General features: G+C 39.7%; 1 protein-coding gene across 1 annotated transcript in view; it reads left to right on the top strand.

Moving 5' to 3' along the window:
* The first annotated feature begins 1,364 nt into the window (after positions 1 to 1,364).
* The window catches only part of EIF3H (eukaryotic translation initiation factor 3 subunit H), an 88,873-nt gene continuing 70,593 nt past the window's right edge, over positions 1,365 to 19,644 (top strand). The window contains exon 1 of the mRNA XM_040586177.1: positions 1,365 to 1,525. Within this exon, the coding sequence (XP_040442111.1) occupies positions 1,406 to 1,525 (120 nt within the window). The 5' untranslated portion in view covers positions 1,365 to 1,405. The remainder of the gene's footprint in view (positions 1,526 to 19,644) is intronic.

Below are 19,644 nucleotides of genomic sequence, written 5' to 3'. Positions count from 1 at the left end.
GTTGTTATTGCATCAGCCTCTCTACAAACCTATGTTTTAGTCCCACTGCACATGCACACTTCAGCCTTTTTGGGGAACAAGGCACATTTGACCTCAGTGGTGCTGCAATTCTAAACTTCCCCTTCAATCTCCCTTGAACAGTTTTTTTCCTAATGGAAAATGAAAAATGGAATTTGTCTCACCCAATGTTAGACATCTATTGCAAAGTGTTCTTAGCTAAGCTGGGTATCCAGGTTTCTTGTTGAGAGTCAAGGCAGGTCTAGTCAGTAATATCAGTGGCATTTAGGATATGATTTGCCAGGTGGGGATGATTATTATACTAGGTTATTTGCTAGAATTTGTTCCAGCTCCAATGCAGGCAGCTGGCAGGGAATATTCTAAGTGATGTTAAAGTCATTTTATAGCAACAGGCAAATGCTGGGTCTGTGTCTGCTGGAAAATGCAGATACATCTTGGTATTGGTGTTGGTAGATAAGTTCCCCTCCCTTAGGCAGAAATTAGTATCAACTGTTTTAAAAAGGCAAGTTTTTATGAGATCATATACCTGGCATAGTGTCTGGACAGCTTTGGAGTGTTTGGTATGTCTACCTTTCACAGCCTGTTTCATTTTTCAGAAGAATGTGTAGGGCTTGAAAGACTTAAAAAAAAAAAAACCACCTAAAACCAAAAGAAAAAAAGAGCAGCAAAGCAAACCCTAATATACAACACTTAAACCTTGTCCTGACAATAACACCAGTGGTTAATAGTTCAGGGTTTTCTTTGTATCTAATGTTAAGATTTTGTATCCCCTCTCAGTGCACTGATGCCTTGTTACTCATGCTCAACAGATATTCAGGTAACTCCATACCAGCTGGCATTTTTAAAGAGTAAAATCTAAAGCCTTCAAGCCTGTTATCTCTTGGAAGCACTTCCCCCTCAACATCAAACTGGCTTATCAAGTGTCCCCACGGGAAGAGCCTCCCTCAGTCCCGCTGGGGAGCCCTCACCAGCAGCCCGCTAGCCAACATGACCATAAGCACCAGACTGGCCCAAGGAAGCCACGGAAATGCACAGCGGGAGGTTCTCCGGTTGCCATAAACGGTTTGCAAGGGGCCAACAGGCATGTGGAGAGGAGGAAGGCCTTAGAAGGCCTCCTTGGCCCCTCTTCCGTCCCAGGCGGGGCGAGTTGGGATGGCCACAGGCTTCCTGCACTGAGGCACAGGGTTTCTCCTTCTCCAGGCGCACCTGAGACTACCGTGTTGGCTGGCGAGGCCAGGCGAGGGCCGCCCCTCGCGGAGAACGCCGGGGCCCTGAGGGAAGGCTCTGCGCGTGTTTCCGCCCGGAGCCCTTTCCCTGCGCGCCGCCGCGGCCTCGCTGTCGCTTCCGGTGTTTCACTTTTCTCTTTCCGGCCGGTGCGAGGGGAAAGATGGCGTCGCGCAAGGAAGGCTCCGGGGGTGCCGGCAGCAGCTTCGGCGCCTCGAAAGGCAAAGGCAAGGCCGCCGCCACGGGCGACTCGGCCGTCAAGCAAGTGCAGATCGACGGGCTGGTGAGCGGAGGGGTCGGGGCCACCGCTGGCGGAGGGATGGGCGGGACGGCGCGGCCGCGTGGAGCCGCCGGCGGGGCCGGTCCCGTCCGTGGGGCGGTGCTGCGGCTGGGGGACAGGCCGTCCCGGGGCCGCCGCGGCGACCCGAGGGGCGCGGGTGGTTTAGCCTTCCCGCCGAGCTTCCTCACCCGTGGCCAGCCCCCGCCTCTGCTCACCCGTGGGGAGCGGAGCGGCGCCCTCCCTTGGGTAAGCGAGGACGGGGACAGGGCAGAAATTAATGTTTTTTAAATACGCCCTTTCATCCTTCAGCTCCTCTGCCCCGGTGCCCGGGTTTTGTGTTTCCACCTTTCATACCTCAGACAGTTGAAAGCTACGCAGGTGTAAGAGGTGGCAAGCACGGTGGGTTTTCCTCTTCTCTGTTAGGGCTGGCAGCACCTACTGTGTTTTCTTCATAAGAAATCCCATGAAGTGACAGACTGAAGGGACTTAGCACAGTATGGAGCCATCCTAATAGAGGCAATCTGTGCAGACCTGAAGTGGAAGAGCGTCCACTGAAGTTGGTTCTTGGCTTTGCTGCTGGCTATTTTTGTGTCAGTTCATGTCTCATATGGTTGATAGTAACTCTTAATGATACAGTTTGGGGAAAAAATACTCACTTAAACTTTTTAAGGGTAGAAGCATTGTTTGTTACTTCCTATATTTGCCAAGTGTCACCAGAACACTTTACAGCTGAAGCGTGAAGGAGAATGGATATACCAGTAATGAGAAGGAAGACATAATTTTGAGGCAAGCTTTGGAGCCTACTTGGCATTTATTAGCGATAGTCCCCAGCCATTATCCTGGAGTTGTATGGTGTAATAAATACCTGGGAAGAGGAAGAATAACTTATTTGTGTATAGTGGTTCTTATGAAATAGAAAATTTTAACAGAAGTATTTCTGCAATATTCAGTTCATCTGTCTGATTATCTGGTGCTTTGGTACATATAGCATTTTCAAGGAGTGGTGAAAAATGGCCAGTTGTGAAACATAGCCCTGAAAATATAGCAGCTGACAGCAGACTGCTGCGGTTGCAAGTAGGCTACTGCCAGACGGACAGTGTGCTGTGTGGGTATTTTTATTAGGAAGTTTGGGGGAACAATGAAAAGGAATAGTGAAGAGCAGGATACAGGTTGGCACCTTTAATTGAGTTTCTGTGGGTGTAAAAGCTGTTTGGTCAGTTTTGGACTTAGTAACAACTGTTACATTTGATTTCTTTTGTTCCTGCTTTAATGAAATATAGAGATCAGATGTTTCAAAACTGCTCTCTATCAGATGTGTAATCTGCTTTGTGAGCTACTGCTCATTCAAATCAATTGTGAGTGGCCCTCATGGTCTGCTTCTGAAACTCCAACAAATGCCTGTGATTACTTTTTGTTTTATGCTTCTCCCCCTTCTTGTGTATTATATTCCGGTACAGCACAGTGGTGCCTCTTGCATGGAGTCTGTACAGAGGAAGCCGACTTACTGAAAACAGTTGAAAGCTTGCACCTTTTCACCTGCTGAAGATGTCTCCCAGTGGGCCTTACATAAAGTGTTCTTGGGACACTAAGTGGTTCACAAACTTCCGTGACACCTGTGGTGAACAGAGGCAGAGGCATTGGCATAAATTTGCTTGCTTTGTAAGGTGACTCCTATTGCAAGTCCTTTGAAGTCTTACTGAAATTCTGCTAAAATGTTTCTCATATCTTATTTGAAAGTGTCACCTGTGCTGTTACAAAGTAATGAGACTTTGTCAGTCTTCTTGGTGATGACTGGGGTGATTACATGCCAAAACTAGGGATGAATTTTAGTGGGCATCATGGAAGTTGGCGATCTCTTTCTCTCTGCTGGCGCCTCATCTCTTGGCAGTGTCATAAGTAATCCTTTCAAATGGGACTGCTTTGAAAGGAAAGGTACGGTATGTAGGTTGCTTTTGGGTCTGTGTATCCAAAATAGAAGATGCATGAGACTGTGAGAATGTGAAGGTATTTTTAGAAAGCTTGTTATTTCAGAGGAAAAGTAAAGTAAAAGAAAATATTGTTAGTAATGCAGAGAAGTTCTAAGCATCATTATGTTACCTTAAAATATAATACATAATGATGCACCAATACCTGCTTTGCTGGCCGCCTCCTTAAATCTAGTGCAAGTAGACCATCCTATAGTTAAACCCTTTCTTATGTTAACCTGAATAATTCCTTATTTTATTATGTAATGGTATAATTTGGATTTAGCAATTTTGTTTCAGGTAACAGCAATAAATTAAAAAGCACTGCCATGGCAGAAGTAAAAGCTAACAATGAAACCCTAGCTAATAAGAGAGGCTAAATTCACATAACTTTTAAAAATGTTCATACTATTGGAGTATTTTGCATGTATAATAGCACCAAAATTTAGGAGGACAGAGAGAACTGTCACATTGTAGACACTTCATAACTTGAAGTACCTGAATGCTTGTTTATAAAATGCTCCTGAAATTAAATGTGAATGTAGATTTCCAGTCTTCATATTTTGAGAAAAAGGACAGGAAAAATACAAGTTTGTACCCTTTTTTTGTTAGCTTTTCTGCTAGATAGTTAAGGTCTCAGTCATCAAATGGTACATATGGCTAGTTACTGCATCATTTTTGTGTGTAATGCATTCTATTTTTGATAGCTTGAACATGGTTTTATTTTCTGATTCATTTTTGAGACATTTGTAGCAGACAAAACTATCTATGTGTACAGCGATACTGACAGTTTTGAATGGGGAATGCCTTTTGTAAGGTGTGATAAGCAGAAGTGGATGGTATTCTTCATCTAGCTCAGGAATGTGAGGAATGACTGCAGTATAAAAAAAAAATTTGACTTTATACAGTTGTTTTTACAATATAGAAAAAGACACTGATTGCGTGTGGGTTCAGAGCCATTGATGCTGAGGAGGTTTGTTAAATAAGGCATCTTTGAGGTGTTTGGAACTGGTCATCTTCTGAATTACTGAGCTGTATGGGTATTGCAGCTTAAGCAAAGTGGTGAATAGAAATACGAGATTTCTGTTACCCCTTTTAAGACAATATTGTGACTACTTTGTGTTTATTGAGTAATAAAGATCGGTAGTGGCAGCCTGTGCTTGTTCTACAGATCACTGTGCTTAACTCATTCCTAGTGAGGAGGGACGTTTAAGCTATATAAGTATGTGTGCAATTGTAAAGAATAATGTGTGTTTAGTTGCATATTATGGGAAGTCCTAATATGTCACTGGTTGATGCCATCAGGAAGTGCTTGGGTGGATTCAGCTTGTATTCGTTCAACAAACAAAGTATCCAATGTGTTTCAGGTTTTATATTGAGCTTTTGTTGATGTAGCAGCATGTCAGAAAACTTGTTTGCTTAAGGAATAAACCTATAGTGAAAGCAGTTTCCAGTGCAAGTGGTCAGTCTTTCTAAGAAATTAGGAATTGCAGGGTAAAAAATAACTCCAGAAACTTACAGTTATAATGTGCTTTTTCTTTCAGATGAGATGTAAGATTTTGTATATTTGTTTTTGGCCATCCTGAAAAAAAGATCAGAAGATGAGTGCAATACATCACATTTTGTTGTCTTTGCTTGCTGTTGTAGAAATTTGGATAGAGATTCCATTATGTTCATTCCACTCAAGTAGCCCAAAGAAAACTTGCTTTCACAGTACTGGTGATCACATGTATAGGATATTTCTGTCTGCAACCTTCTCATGTTTCTGCTTTTTTGAGAGGGTAGCACTTGCCCAGTAACTCAAATTTGTGATGATTATGACTGCAAGGAGCTTTATGAAGACTCTTCAAAGCCTTCTGGACTTCTTAGAAACAGTAATTGTAAATTTTATAGCAAGTGTCCATCTGCAATAATCACAGGGGAACAAATGATGATTTTAATACAAGAACAGGGGTCGGGGGGGAAGCAAAAGCATGACTGGGTTTTTACAGTAGGCTTTTGGACGTAATTAGTTCACACCTTCTTAAAGTTTTGTCCATTTGGAGTACACAATTTTTTTTACCTTCTGTGGATAGCTTTCTAAAGGCATTTTTAGGAGGTGAGTGAGCTTATTCTTCAGGTGGTCTCTTTACTCAGCTGTCTGTTTGCATGGAGTCCATAGGAAGGAGAGCACTCTTGAAGAAGTAAATTTAGTTTCCTAAGTTTAATGAAATCAGTAGCAGCTTTGGAAGTATAGGATGAACATGACATCATGTAGTGGATTGACCTTGGCTGGATGCCAGGTGCCACCAAGCTGCTTTATCGCTCCTCAGCAGAATGGGGGTGAGAAAATAAGATGGAAAAAAACCCTTGTGGGTCATGATAAGGGCAGTTTAAAGAAGCAATAGCAAAAGTCACGCACCTGGAAGTGGAGAAAGACAAAAGATGTTATTCTCTACTTCCCATCAGCAGGCGGATTGGCCACTTCTCAGGAAGCAGGGCTTCAGTATGCATAGTGATTGCCCTGGAAGATAAATGTCATAATGAATGCCCCGCCTTCCTCCTCGTTTCTCTTAGCTTTTATATTTGAGCAGATGTCATATGGTATGGAATGTCCCATTGGTCACTTCAGCCGGAGAGCTGACCCATGTCCCCTGCCAAGATCTTGCCGACCCCCAGCCTGCTGGTGGTGATGGGGCAGGTTGGAGAAGCAGCCTTGGTGCTGTGTGAGCACTGCTCAGCACCGGTCAAAACACTGGTGTGTTGTCACCCCGTTTCTAGCTACCAATACAAGCACAGCACTATGTGGGCTGCAGTGGGGCTCAGCCAGGCCCAATTCACATTATATAAGTTTCCCTTCCATAGGGAACTAGACTAATAAGTCTACTGACTCAGTGTCTTGGTATTGGAACGTGTGTAGCTGATGTGGTCACCTCAAAGTGTTTTGTAGTTGTGCTTTAAAAGAAGTACAGAGTTAAGATCACCTTATGATCATCTCTTGCCATTTGAGAGCATTAATTTAAACAGAATTCAGACACAAGAAGACTAAAAATTACTTTGGTTTATTATTAGTTCCGAGGCTTCTGAGTACTCTGACCTGCCTGGTAGTAGATCAGGGCAGCTAGTTCCAGATGTACCAGCTGCATTCACAGTTGATTGCAGCTGTATTTAATTGCAGGCATGCCACTCAGAGATTGGAGATGTTGTGGCTGTGACCAGACATCCAGGAGTCTCTTGCAGATAATTAAATTTTGTCTCTGTTCACTTTTTCATCGAAAGAAAGGATATATAACATACGCTTTTTCTAAGCTTCACGTATCGAAGAGAAAGAATAGCACAGCCGTGGGGGGAGTGCGTGTGTGAGGAGTGCAAGGAAGGACAGAACATAGGTTTTCTTCCCAGTTACTGGTGTGCAGTGGATTGTCTGATCGCTTTTGCCTGTTGAATGGAGAAGTAGCAAAAGATAGAACAAATGTTGTAATTTGTGGTTTTTACTACACTTGCTGGAGGCCATTGTGATTTTTTCTGTAGCTAGTGTGGTCCAGGTATAAGAAATGTATTATAGCTTGAACACTTATATATTTCTGACAGAATTCATGGATGTAGTTTGGACTAGATTGTGCATGACTTTGTGAGCCATTCCTTCAATGCTTACAAGCTTGCTAGATTTTCAGTTTCAGTTTTGTGACCCTTCAAAGCAAAGGACTCAAAAACCAGTCTCAGGATCTTCCTTAAAGGGTTAATGATTATCACATGCTATCTGAAATAAATGTAAAACAATGCCATAATTTTCTTACCTTTTTCTTTTTTTTTGGCAAGAGGTGTTGATGGACTTTTTGTTGTATTCTAGAAATTCTTTAGTAGGGGCTGATTTTTTTGGAATTCAGCTGCTGAAGTTAATCAGATTTGGTTCACTGACCTTATTCTTTTCCTTTAGTAAGGTGCAATAAATTTCAAACTCTAAGCTGATGGATTTTAGAACATAAGCAGTAGTTATTCCTTTGCATGGAAAGAAATTTTCAGGTTTGCTGAACAGGCCTAGCAGTTTTCTTCTGTGAGTACCTACCTGTGCAGTCAAGTGACCTTCAGTGTTAATCTACGAAAAGGAAATATATTTGTGCATTCCTGTTTCTTGCAAGAAAGCAAGGGAGGAGGTTAGGTTACCAAATGATTGCTTTTAGTGATGTCAAAATGCAGAATAAAGTCCATAAATTTGTTGGAACTTTTACAAGATTCTTGTACTTAAAATTAGTCTGAGTGATCTGAATTTGTAAATTTGGGTGTAAATTTTAGTTTTTCTTATTTCTACAAAACTGGTCTTAAATCTGAAGTTAAACTTCAATTGCATACTTAAAACTTTTGTAGCTGTCCCTAAAAATCCCATATTTTCTGGGAGTGCGGGCAGTGGGACTGTATTGTTGATTTATACAGAGAGCTGTATTGAAAATATCCTTTTCATGGAATCACATGAACATCTGCTTCAGGGTTTGTTTGTTTGTGTGGTTTTTTTTGTTTTGTTTTGTTTTTGTTTGTTTGTTTGTTTTTTTTGTGACTTGGTGTTTGTTTCCTTAAAGGCAACAAACATCATCTTTCCCCTTTTTCATTCTTCTCCCTATACCTATTTGGGATCTGCATTATACCACAGAGATAATGTAACAAAAAAATGTCTGGTTTTGTTTGATGTTATGGCTGTGTCATTAAACACTACTCTGTTGTACAGGGTTTCAGATGTAAACCCACTTGTGGAATATTGCTGTTGTTTCCAGAATGCTGCTGTTTACTTGTTTTCCAGTGGAAAATTTGAAATGAGAGAGGGTAAAAGGGAAATACAGTGTTAATTTTATGCTTCCTGGATGAATGGTAAAGGTACTTGGATTTCTTGCACCTGCAGTTTTAAAGAGCCATTATAATTGTAGAAGAGAGTGTAATGAACAAGTCTGATCAGCTGCATATCATATTTATTATCTCTTAATTCCTCCCCCCCCCCCCCCCCCCCCCACTGTTCTGCTGGTGCAATTTTTATTTGGCCTCTTAAATATGCATTGGATTATAGCCTTTAACTGTATAGGTGCTAGCTGTTTGCTCTGTAGTATCTTTGCATCCTTTTTCTCACGCAGCAAAGTGAGTAAATGAGGCAAAGAGCATAGAGAAACTCAGGTACTAAAGCAACTATGCTGTGACCATGAGAGCAAGTGGAGCGAGCTGGGTTTGTCATTAAGAAGTCCTGTCTTCCCATTTGCTGCCTAATTACATTGGAAGTTTGCAGGGTAACCTTGTTTCATGTTTGTAGTGATTCTTCAGCATTTGCTTTTGCAAGATTAGTGTCCTTTTCAACAAAGTAATCACAGGTATGATAACATTATTTAGGGTCAGTATTACACTGCTTTACTGGAAGTAGTAGGTTGATGGCTGTAGGGTGTTGTGAGGCTTTGGTGGGTTTTCTTCATTTGCAGGCTCGTTTCCTGTTGCTACGTAGCCTAATCTTGCAAACTTGTACTCTTAGATAAGCTTATTCCTGGGATACCAGAAAGCTGAGCTTTGTATAAGGGAGCAGCATGCAGACTCTCCAGTTTTTATGTAGTCTACTGTTGGAAGTACTGGGAAATGGTGTAGTCCTAATAAGAGATTCTGAATTTCCATCAAAGCTTGGAGACTTTTCTGGAATGCTTTTTTAGTAAAACTTCTAACCCTACTCAGCTGTCTAAAATTGCATTTACCAAGGGCTTCCTTGACATATTTCTGCAGTTCTCACAATTTTAGAAGTTGTATCAGGCAAGATATAAAACTGTGAAAGCGGAGATGAACTGGTATATCACACTTGGAGATGTAAGATCAGGCAAGATATTTTTACTAGATGAGCACGAAAGCTTTTGTAATAGAGAAACTGAACTGATATTCAAAACCAGAATTACTCCATGTGGTGGGTTGTGGGTCATGGCTGACCAGTAGTATGTAGGTAATGGATATATGGAAACTTTCCTCTAGCAAGATAACAGCTCTGCGTTGGGAGATGGGGATCTTTTAGCAAGGCAAGTATGCTGGCTGCTAGGCCAAATAAGTGTTTTTTATTGATCAAGCTTGCCTTCAGAGTAAGTATGTTGTTACTGGGAAGCGTTTGCACTGCACAACTTGTGCATGAGGTTATTCTAGGAAGGCAGAGTAAAAGTAAAGTAATTCCTCATATGACTAAATTCTTAAGCACCAATGTATGACTTTTTTTCTTTTTTAAATCCTAACCTCTTGAATTTATGCATGCATTCAGAAAACTATATCCAGTAATGCTTTTGGAGAACAGTGTGACAGACTAAGGTTTTCTTATATATTGCTCTTGCATAACAACATGCTAAAGCATATGTGCATTGCTCTTATTTCATTAATGGGGATGATGTTTCCTTTTTTATTAAACCACTATGTATAAATTATTTTTACACTTATGCCCATTGCACACATTTTACATATTGTAGAAAATAGCAAAAGTTATGTAGGCTTCTCAAAATGGCTATAGGTTTCTATTCCTTTGTCTTCATAGCTGCTGATGTGGAAAGCCTTAATATTAGTAACAAATTGCCATTCTGTAGTTAATTAAATATTGCTAGAGCTTTTAACAGAAGCCTTCATGTATAGCAGTGAGTGAGGGATACCTGAATCTTTAAATCATCAGACTCTGAAATAAGGATTGGAGGCCATGTTAATACTCAAGATTACCTTCTAATGCCAAGTAATACTTGTTCCAGCTACTTAATTCTGAGTCTTTGAATATATATATATTTAGGTGTACTTCTTGAAGTTTGTATAGAACTTAAGCTAAACCTTAAGATATACTTGTCAGTTCATTTATATTGAATAAAAATATACATTGGCTAATACACAAATATGTCAAGAAGATGGTGAGAAGCTGTAGGCCTTGTCTGCACTTGTATTTGCACCAGTGTGGCTGTAGTGTAGATATTACTCTTGTGTCAGATACGACTGATTTAATCAAAGATTGTTACTTTAAGCATCGTTACATCATCCCTGATTTGGTGATGGTGTCATGTGCCTAATGGTTTGCATTCTCATCTATGGTATGTAGAGTTCTTGTGTGGTGTTGTTTTTTTTTTTTTAACATAGACTTACATGTTTTTACCTATCTTTTTAAAAACGCCCTAACATTATTGAATTGTTTTTCAGTGATTACTCTGCTCTTAGCTGTGGTATTTAAGTTGCTTGTGCCTTGTTTTCTATTACCAGCCCTTTTTGTCCTCAAGGTGTATGATAGATAGGATTTGTATCCCCAGCTGTTAATAGGGAAAGCCTATTTAGCTTATTGAGTGAGGAGCTCTTTAGGATGACATGTTTGATCATAGTAAATGAAATAATGTACAATGTTTACTGAATATCAGTTTTTGAGACCCATCTTGCAAATGTTTATTTAAGGACTTTTTAAAATGACAACTTTTGACACTCCTGGAAAGAAAGTGATCAATTTCCATAGTAATGGAGTAATTGGTAATAACAGTGAAGCCTGTATTGAACTGGCTAAAAACCTTTGACATTTCTTCAGTTGTGAAGATAGTGCATTTCCTAGCTTTTCTTGTGGTTTCTTCTCTTATACTTTACCCTTTTTGAAGACTTGGAAAGAATGCCCAGACTCTTGGTGTTCTGCCTGCTGTTCTCTGTAAGGGTCTTGACATTGCAGAGCTATAGAATGGGATTTTAGAATATAATGTCCTTCAGACTGTATTGTTTTGTGTGTCCTCCAAAGGACTTCAGATAAAATTTCAAGTTGACGTTTAATCTCTTTGACTTTTTCTTGACCTGTTTTCTTAAAAATTTAGATTGGATTATGCTGGCACTGAGAGTTTGTGTGTGAATTGAATACTAACTTGATGTGTTCATGGATACTTTGAACCATGAAGACAAGCGTTTTGTATGAGTTGGGTAATATGTATATACTTTCTATTAATCTTCAGGTTCAATGAGTTGTTTGAATCTAACCCAGAGGGGAACTTCTGGCATGCAGTCTGTGTTTACATTCAGAAGACAAAGCATTGATGTGTACTGGCAAGTTGAAGGGTCAAGGGCCTCCTTAGAATATAACACTTTTCAGGCTTAGTGAAGATTTCTTAACCTGAAATGTGTTAAGTACCCTGATCATGGTGGTCCGAGGATTTAAAATTTCAGTGTATTTTGTCAATGGATAGGAGGTATACTTGCTAACAGAGCACAAACTTTAAATGATTTGTAAGAGTGCATTGGTGCACTCAGCATCTACTGAGTGTCATGTAAGTATACTCTAGTGAGGCATTTAAAACTAGAACATCTGGTATCACTTCATACCATGAAACTAGTATGCTGACAAAAGGAGTTAATCTAAATGTGGAGGTGGCTTAAATGTGTTGAGGAGTTTTACACTTCAAAATTTGAAGGGGAAATACTATTTCAAAACAACCTTTTTTTTTTTTTTTCTTTTTTCCCGCTGCGTTGCTGCATGCAAGGAGAATTAATGTGTTGCCTTCTACACTACTGTCATTAACAGTTAAACTTCTCATTATGTCTTGTTCCTGTTATGTGCATATTAAACTGGTCTTTTGCCTGGTAATTATGTATGTGTAGCTGTTGAAAACAGTAAATCTTGTGATACTTACTTGGCTGTGTTAAAAGTACCAAGCAAAAGAGTATTTCCACCAAATATCTTTCAAATAAACAACATTTTAATGATTAAAATGTTGCATCAGAAACAAATGAGATAAGCACTACCTTTGTGTCTGTCTTAGGTGTTAAATTTGACTGGGGTGTTCATTAGTGGGGAAGTGACAATTCCTGGCTTTGCTGAGACAATGTATTATGTCTTCCTGCACACTGAAACATTGTTTAATATTCTGTTTTGGTTTACAGTTTATTGTAACAAAAGTAGACCTTTGCAGCTGACCTGCAGCATGGTATAGTTGAAGGAAGGTTACAAGATAGAGCAGGCACAGATTCTGAAAGGCCCTTTGTGGTATGTAGAAAATATGCATCATTTATGCCCTATTACATCTTAGGACTTTTTCTTCCATCTTTTAAATAAATCTTAGACCTTATGAGAGGCCTTGTAAAAAGAGGATCAAGTCTCTTTCTTTTTTTTTTCCTCCTAGTCTTTGACGAAAGGTAATGGATTTTCAACTTACTGTTGCTATAGTCTTTTTTTATTAATCTTTTTTTGTCAGAGACATTTTATGGGTATGATTACTTTGTGTGTTATTTTTCCATATTTACCCCAGCAACTCACTGGTGGGATGGTGGGAGAAGCAGGAAGGTCCTTGGCTCTGTGTAAGTGCTGCTCAGCAGTAACAAAAACATCCCTGAATTATCAACACTGTTTTCAGCACAAATGCAAAATGCAGCCCCATACCAGCTACTATGAAGATTAACTCTGTCGCTGTCAAAACCAGCACATTCTCTACCCAGTTTTCCATACCATTTGTGTCATGCGCAGGTCCCACACTATCCAGTACATCCTCATTTAACCCTCACTCTCTTCCCTTCCTTTGATATAATACGCAGATAGCATTCTCTTAGTCTGTAGACCACCCCTATATAATGTCTGTAAAATGTCCACAGAATGTCCATTGAGTTTATTTAGTCCATGACTTTGGGGTCCATCTGTTATAGTGGTCACTCAGGACAGGAGAGATGGTGTGTTGGGTGGAATTATTGGGCACCGAAGCCAACTCGGGTACGGTCACTGTTGCACTTGTACTGCTACTGTAGGGATTGTCCTCCCACTGGTTCAGGTGGTTCCTGCTGTAGTAATTCCTATAACATGCAACTCAAAGCATAGGTTACAACAATTTAAAGGTATTTCCATTACAATCTCCACTCCTGGTCCCTTTAGGTCAAGTTACAGGGTTTAACATTGCAGTGAACCATTCCCCTTGCTCCTAGCCTGGCTAGCAACAAGGAGTTCCTGCTGTAAGTTATTCCTATAACATGCAACTCAAATCCCAGGTTACAACAGTTTAAAGGTGTTTCCATTACGGTCTCCACCCCTGGTTCCTTTGGACCACACCATAGGGTTTAACATTACAATTAACTCCTCCTCTTGCCCCTGCTCCTGCTTGGATTTATCCACAGACTGCAGTCCCTTAGGGGTGTACCTGCTCCAAATGGAGCCTTATCATGGCCACATGCTTTGAGGTGCCCCAGCATGACCTTAGGCACAGCCACTGCTGCTTCAAGGTGTACCTGCTGCAGCATGGAGGTATTTAGAGACGCAGATGGTTTGAGGTGTTCCTTCTCCACTGTGGACTTACCCTGGGGAACAATCCTTTCAGAGGTATACCTGCTGCAGCACAGATGTAACCATGGCCATAGATGCTTTGAGATGTACTTGGTCTGGCATGGGCTTATCCATAGCCACAGATGCTTCAAGATGTCCTGCTCCCATGTGGACTCATCCACAGGTCGCAGTCCCTTTGACTCAAGTTCACACAGGAGTCCATTTTCTTATATAAATATTTGGTGTTTTATTGGAAAAGGAGGGTTAGGATGCTGCTTTGAGCGTGTAAGGCTTGTCAGTCTCTGCCTTTGTTTTACTTAAACGTTGTATCCTGCTTTGCAGTCTGTTTGCTGTGCATCCCTGCTATGGAGCCCCTTACCTGTGCAATATGCAGTATACATACATATTGATTTTAAGCAAGTGTTGTGCCCCTTTGATGTTTAGGATTTTAGTTGGAGATGTAAGTCACTCTTGTCAATATTTGGGTTTTTTTATCCATATCTGAGGAAAATAAGCAATCTCATTGACAAAATTCTTCATTAACATAGGGCTGGGTTTTGAGGACTTAAGAGCACTCAATTACTTTTTTACTATTACATTATTATGAATGCAAAAAACCCACCTAGTTTAAAGCTTTTTAAACTTTAGATGTAGGGTATTTACTGCAGCTATAGTATCACTTTTTGGGAACAATCTGAAAGCTATCCTGCCTTAGCCATTGGCACTCCCAATGATAATATTAGAATGGTTGTTTTTAATCTCACTGTCACAGTAGCTGTTACTGGAAATGGAGTTGTTCTGGAAGTGGTTTTCACATGGCCATGTTCAGATGGTGATACAAAGGCAAGTCTTACTTCTATTGGAAAGGCTGGGAAGCTGAATCTTACCAGCAAGAATTGATTTTCATGTTTCTCCATTAGGTTTATGCTTTAAGTCAGCAGGAAAACTGAGACTCAGTCCAGGCTTGGTTTTCTGGATTGTACTACCTGTTACTACGAGGGTCTGTGACTGTCACAGCTCCTTAGCACAATAACCAAGCATTTGCCAGGAAGGATAAGTGCTTGAATGTGGAAAAAATTGTTGCACAAAAAAGTTATAAATTGTTACAATGATATGGAAGTCGTGTCCAGTAGGGATTTTACTGTTACTTGGAAGCATCTGTTGAATGCATATGGAAGTAATGATTTTAAAATACATTCTAAAATAGCATCCATATTTCAGTTCTGTTGTGCAGGGTATGGTCTTTGAAAAATATCAGTAGTCTCAGATCAGCCCCCACTCCTTCCTCCCCATCTAGCTCTGCCTTATTTTACTAATTTTTGAAAGCCAAATAGATAAGGGTAACTGTCTTGCAGTTTTTCTTCAGCTTCAAAATGATAAGTTTGGCACAATCTGATGAAAAAATAGGCTGCTAAATAAAATCTGCTATTGCGACTTTTGGCTGTCATCTCTAAATCTTTCTATAGGAAGCTGCTAGAAGTTGATACTGAAGAGAAAACCTTTTACTTGCAAATACACTAGTAGCTCAGTGAGCACTATAAATATTTGAACGATGGTGATTCACTAATACACAGAACATACGTACTGACTGTATGTTGAAGTGTAAGAGTAAGGCTCTCGTGTATCAAGCGGAAAATATTGAACCTGCTTGCCTTTACTGCTTCTATATAATTTCCATATGTTGTGCTCTAAAGGAGTATATTAATCAACTTTCATTCTTGAAATGATGGTTAGGTATTGAATTCATTAAACATAATAAATATAAATTGTATTGGCAATTTACAAAAATTGCCTAAAGTACTGAATATTTTCAGAAGATTTGAGTTCAGTGAGATTTATGAAATAGGAGGAATGATACACTAAGTAGTCCTGGGGAAATGCTCTATCCCACTTGTAACTAGCAGAATTTCGGATGTTAATCTTATTATAGTCATATCACTGCCTCCTAACAGTGTGCTGATAACATCTAATGCCCTGCTGCTTGCACAATTGAAATCCTGGGGCTGCTTTATGGTTTCTACAAGGAAGTTACTCTGCAGTGCCCGTGGCCCTGATGGTTTCCATGGGAATGAGCATGAATCCATGTACTGTGAAATGTGTTATGAAACTTTGTATTGCAGAGAAATACATTATACCAGTGTATGAACAGGGCAATGCAGAATTTAAATACACAAATGTAAGGGTGCATTTTTATTTATGTTGAGGCAATACTGAAAGTGTACAGCCACTTGTGAACAGCCATGGAGATTGTTGTTAACCAGGACTGTTACACAGTCTTAAAAAAAAAAAAAAAAAGTAAAAAATGTAGTGAGACAAAAATCAGGAAGAGATTTGTCTGTTTAGTAAAACACATCTTGATTAAGATTTGATATTTTCCTGTGTTTCTATGTTTTAATAAACTGCTTTTCTCCACTCTTTAGTGACTTTTTCCTTTGGTGCACTGCAGTTTAACTTTCTCCTTTTGCAAGAACAAGGAGCTTGCTTGGACATAAGTAAATAAATTACTTAAACAGATGTTTCATGGTACCTACAGGACGCTAGCTGTTTAACGTAAGTTCCTGACAGAGTCAAGGAAACCATAGCCTATGAAAACCCAACAGGCCTCTAACCAAAACTCAGTAATCTCCCCTTCTAATGTATTTGTACAGAAACAGGCTTAGTGTCTGTACTATTTCAGTTCTTCAGGCTGAATTCCATGTACCTATTTATGTTGGTATCTAAAATATAAAATGAAAGATTTCGCTATTTACCAGTTTTAGCTCTAGGTATTAAGTAATGGTTTGTTTCATGTTCTGTGTCTGGCTTTATATAAAATCAGTGATTTTTATAATTTGGAGTAACTTTTTTTTTGTTGTTTTAAGTTTGTTTTTTTTTTTTTTTTTTAAATCCCTACAGCTTTTGAAGTATTCCAGTAACAGAAGAGTGAGAAGCTCAAGTTTACAGCAGCTGGGTGTTCTTCCAGTAAATACAATATATGTGTCAATCACTTGGCAGTGTCCCGTAACGAGCTGGGACTTGCGCTGTGTGAACGACCACCTTTGCTGGAAGACTGACTGTTGGAAGGTGCAGGCGGGCTGTATCGCTGTAGAGGAAGACCCTTCTTGTTATGCTGGGTTTCCCTCTTGCTTGAAGGGAAATTCTAGAGCTCTTGCATTGCAGTGGTTTGGAAGTAGTTCTTCTTAAAAAGCCAAATAACAGAACAACTGAAAGAGCAGATACTTGGGAAGTATTTTGTATGGGGCATTTCCTGGTGGTGGTTTAAGCTTTGCATTCAGTTTACATTGAATGTGTTGCTGAGATATGGGTAATCTGTGTAACTTGAGTTACATAAAGTGAAAAATGAACTGAATGTCTACTTTTCTAGACTGAGCTTCAGTGTAAGCAAGGTACAGCTTTTCCAGCCCTGCCCTGAAGAGTGCACATAACCACTTAATGTTCAGGAAGGAGCAATAAAATGCTTCTTGGCCTGTCGCTGACTTTGAATTGTGCTTTGAGTCACCCACTTACTGAGATAAAATGGCAAGTTATATCTAGCTTAATGATATGTATGGATGTTATCCCCTTCTTCATCCTGTTGGGGAAAAAAAGATCTACAAGAAAGTGTTGAGTTAGGACTATAAGCACTATATAGGCTTGGTATGTGTGAGGCAGGAGGTAATATGGAAAACCATCTAGATACCTGTAATTACAGGGTGATATAATTCCTAAACCAAGTAGAAGTGACAGAAAATAGTGGGTTTAAATCAATAACCTGTTACCTGCTATGATTTGGGTAGTTTTCTCAGCATAATGTACATGTTTAGAGCTGCACTCCTTTTTGAAGGTTACTGATGTTTCCTTTTGTAGTGAAATCATCTGAAATCTTGGTGTTTACAAACTAAGCAGGTGGTAGGGTACCAACTGATGTAGTAAGTCACCCAGGGAATAATAAGCTTTGGTGCTTCCAAATACTCAGAAGTATTCAAATAGTACAGAAGCATGTAACATCCTGTCCCCACCCCAAGCCCTACAGTTCAAGATGGAATTTTTTCCATTCAATATAATACGGATTTCCAAAATTATTTGGTACTGACAACCTACATGAGACAAAAAGAACAGAATCCTATGATTTATAATTTCTGTGTGAAAATATATGTAGTTTGAGGACCACCTTAGATCGATACGCATCATTCATAATAGTTGAATTCAGGCTCAGCTCCAGGAAACTTCCACTCTCATGTCAGAAGGAGATTTGATAATTTGCACCTGATTGAGATGGTATGAAGCGGCATGCATCATTCTGTTACGCGTCCTGTATTATTATTGATTTTATACCCTCAGATTTCTGTCAAGTTCAGAAATAAGACTTTAACATCTGGTGTTTATTAGCTGTTGAATGACATAAAATGTAAGGTTACTATTCCAAGAACTGTATTTTCAAAGGCTTTGTAACTGTTGGTGTTAAGGCTCTAGCCAGTCAAGATAAAGGTAAAATATTGTTGGATGTTTGAGGCCTTCTGTCCAAAGGACAACTGTTATTCTTGCTAGACAGAACAGTGAGGGCCAAGACTCCTTATTTCTGCACTTGCTGTTCAGAAACAGCATTTTTCTAAATTTACCTTGGTTTTCAGGTCTACTCAGTCTTGTCCTTTTGGCCTTAGATTTTGGACAGTATGTTCAGATTAAGTATCTTTTTGATTACTTGTCAGGGAACTAAATTACTTTTTTTTTGGCCACCAATCATAGTTAGGATTGAAGATACCTGTCAAAGCAATTAGTTTAAGATGTTGTAGGTCTTAATGGAAAACTCTTTATTTATTTATTTATTTATTTTAAATTTCTGAGATAAAATTGGTCTAACAGTGTTAAGAGCTTTAATTCCAGATTGAAGCACGAGGAAGAAAAGAGTAAATGTTTAGACATTGATCATGTCAGAATGGTAAAAAAATCAGCACTGTTGAGTAAGAGAATCTAGAAAAATTCAGAAATCTCTGCAGATGAGCTAGACTGCGCATTTAAGTGAATTCAGCGTTTGATTGTCAGTAGAGTTTGTAATTTCTCGAGATTAGTGTAATGTGGAAAATTCAGTTTCACTTCTCATCCTCAGTTCACTTCATGCCACAGCTTTGTGTGGTGGCAGTCTTATGCCATGAAGCTTCATATCCAACACCTAAAAGACTAGGGTATAAACCTGTTAATTGTGTGCTTTTGATACCTTACTGTCAGACTGTTTTCTAGAACATGTTTTTGTGGACTGCACTGGTTAAGTTGGAATTTTTTGTGTGTGCCTGTAAACATCTACCTCCTTAGTCATCCAGAGCAGATTGTTACATGTATTAGACACATTTTCTTACCCTTAACCATTGCAGTGGTGTCTGTACTTCAGAGTTCCTTTTCTCCGGGCAGGAAAGTTGAGAGACTTTGTTACTGTCTTAGCAAGTGGTGCTATAGCCAGGAGACAGATCAGTTCAAGGCAAGGTTTTGCCTCGTCAGCTTCTAGAACTTGTCCTTTTAAAGTGTAGGATAAGCACTTACCGGTAGCTTATGGGGGGAAAAACCCTCAAAAACCACCAACACTGCCCTCCCAGCCCGCGTGTCACCACTCCCCCCCCCCCCCCCCCCCCCCCCAGAACAACAGACAAACAAACAAAAACAAAACAAAAAAACCAAACCCAAAACACATATCCCACCCCACCCCCATCTGGAACTCTTCAAGTTGGACATGTTTTGTTATATTTTGCTCTAGTTTTCTGGTTTTTTTTTTCCCCTTCCCAAGTCTCTGTTTAAAAACAAAGGCATTCAGTGCTTACCTGAGTATTTCAGAGCTGTTTAATTAAATTTCATTTTTGCATACCTAATTGGATAAGTTTCAGCACAACGCAGGTTGTAGATTTGCTTTTGGTGTAGTGTGAGCTGGGGAAGCAGGCAAGACAACTAAATTAGTATAAAATTTGGTATGT

This window comes from Falco naumanni, chromosome 3 (genome assembly GCF_017639655.2).
Source record: "Falco naumanni isolate bFalNau1 chromosome 3, bFalNau1.pat, whole genome shotgun sequence".
NCBI classification, from domain to species: domain Eukaryota; kingdom Metazoa; phylum Chordata; class Aves; order Falconiformes; family Falconidae; genus Falco; species Falco naumanni.
The sequence above is the reverse complement of the archived record's forward strand: the minus strand, read 5'-3'. Positions and strand labels throughout refer to the sequence as shown.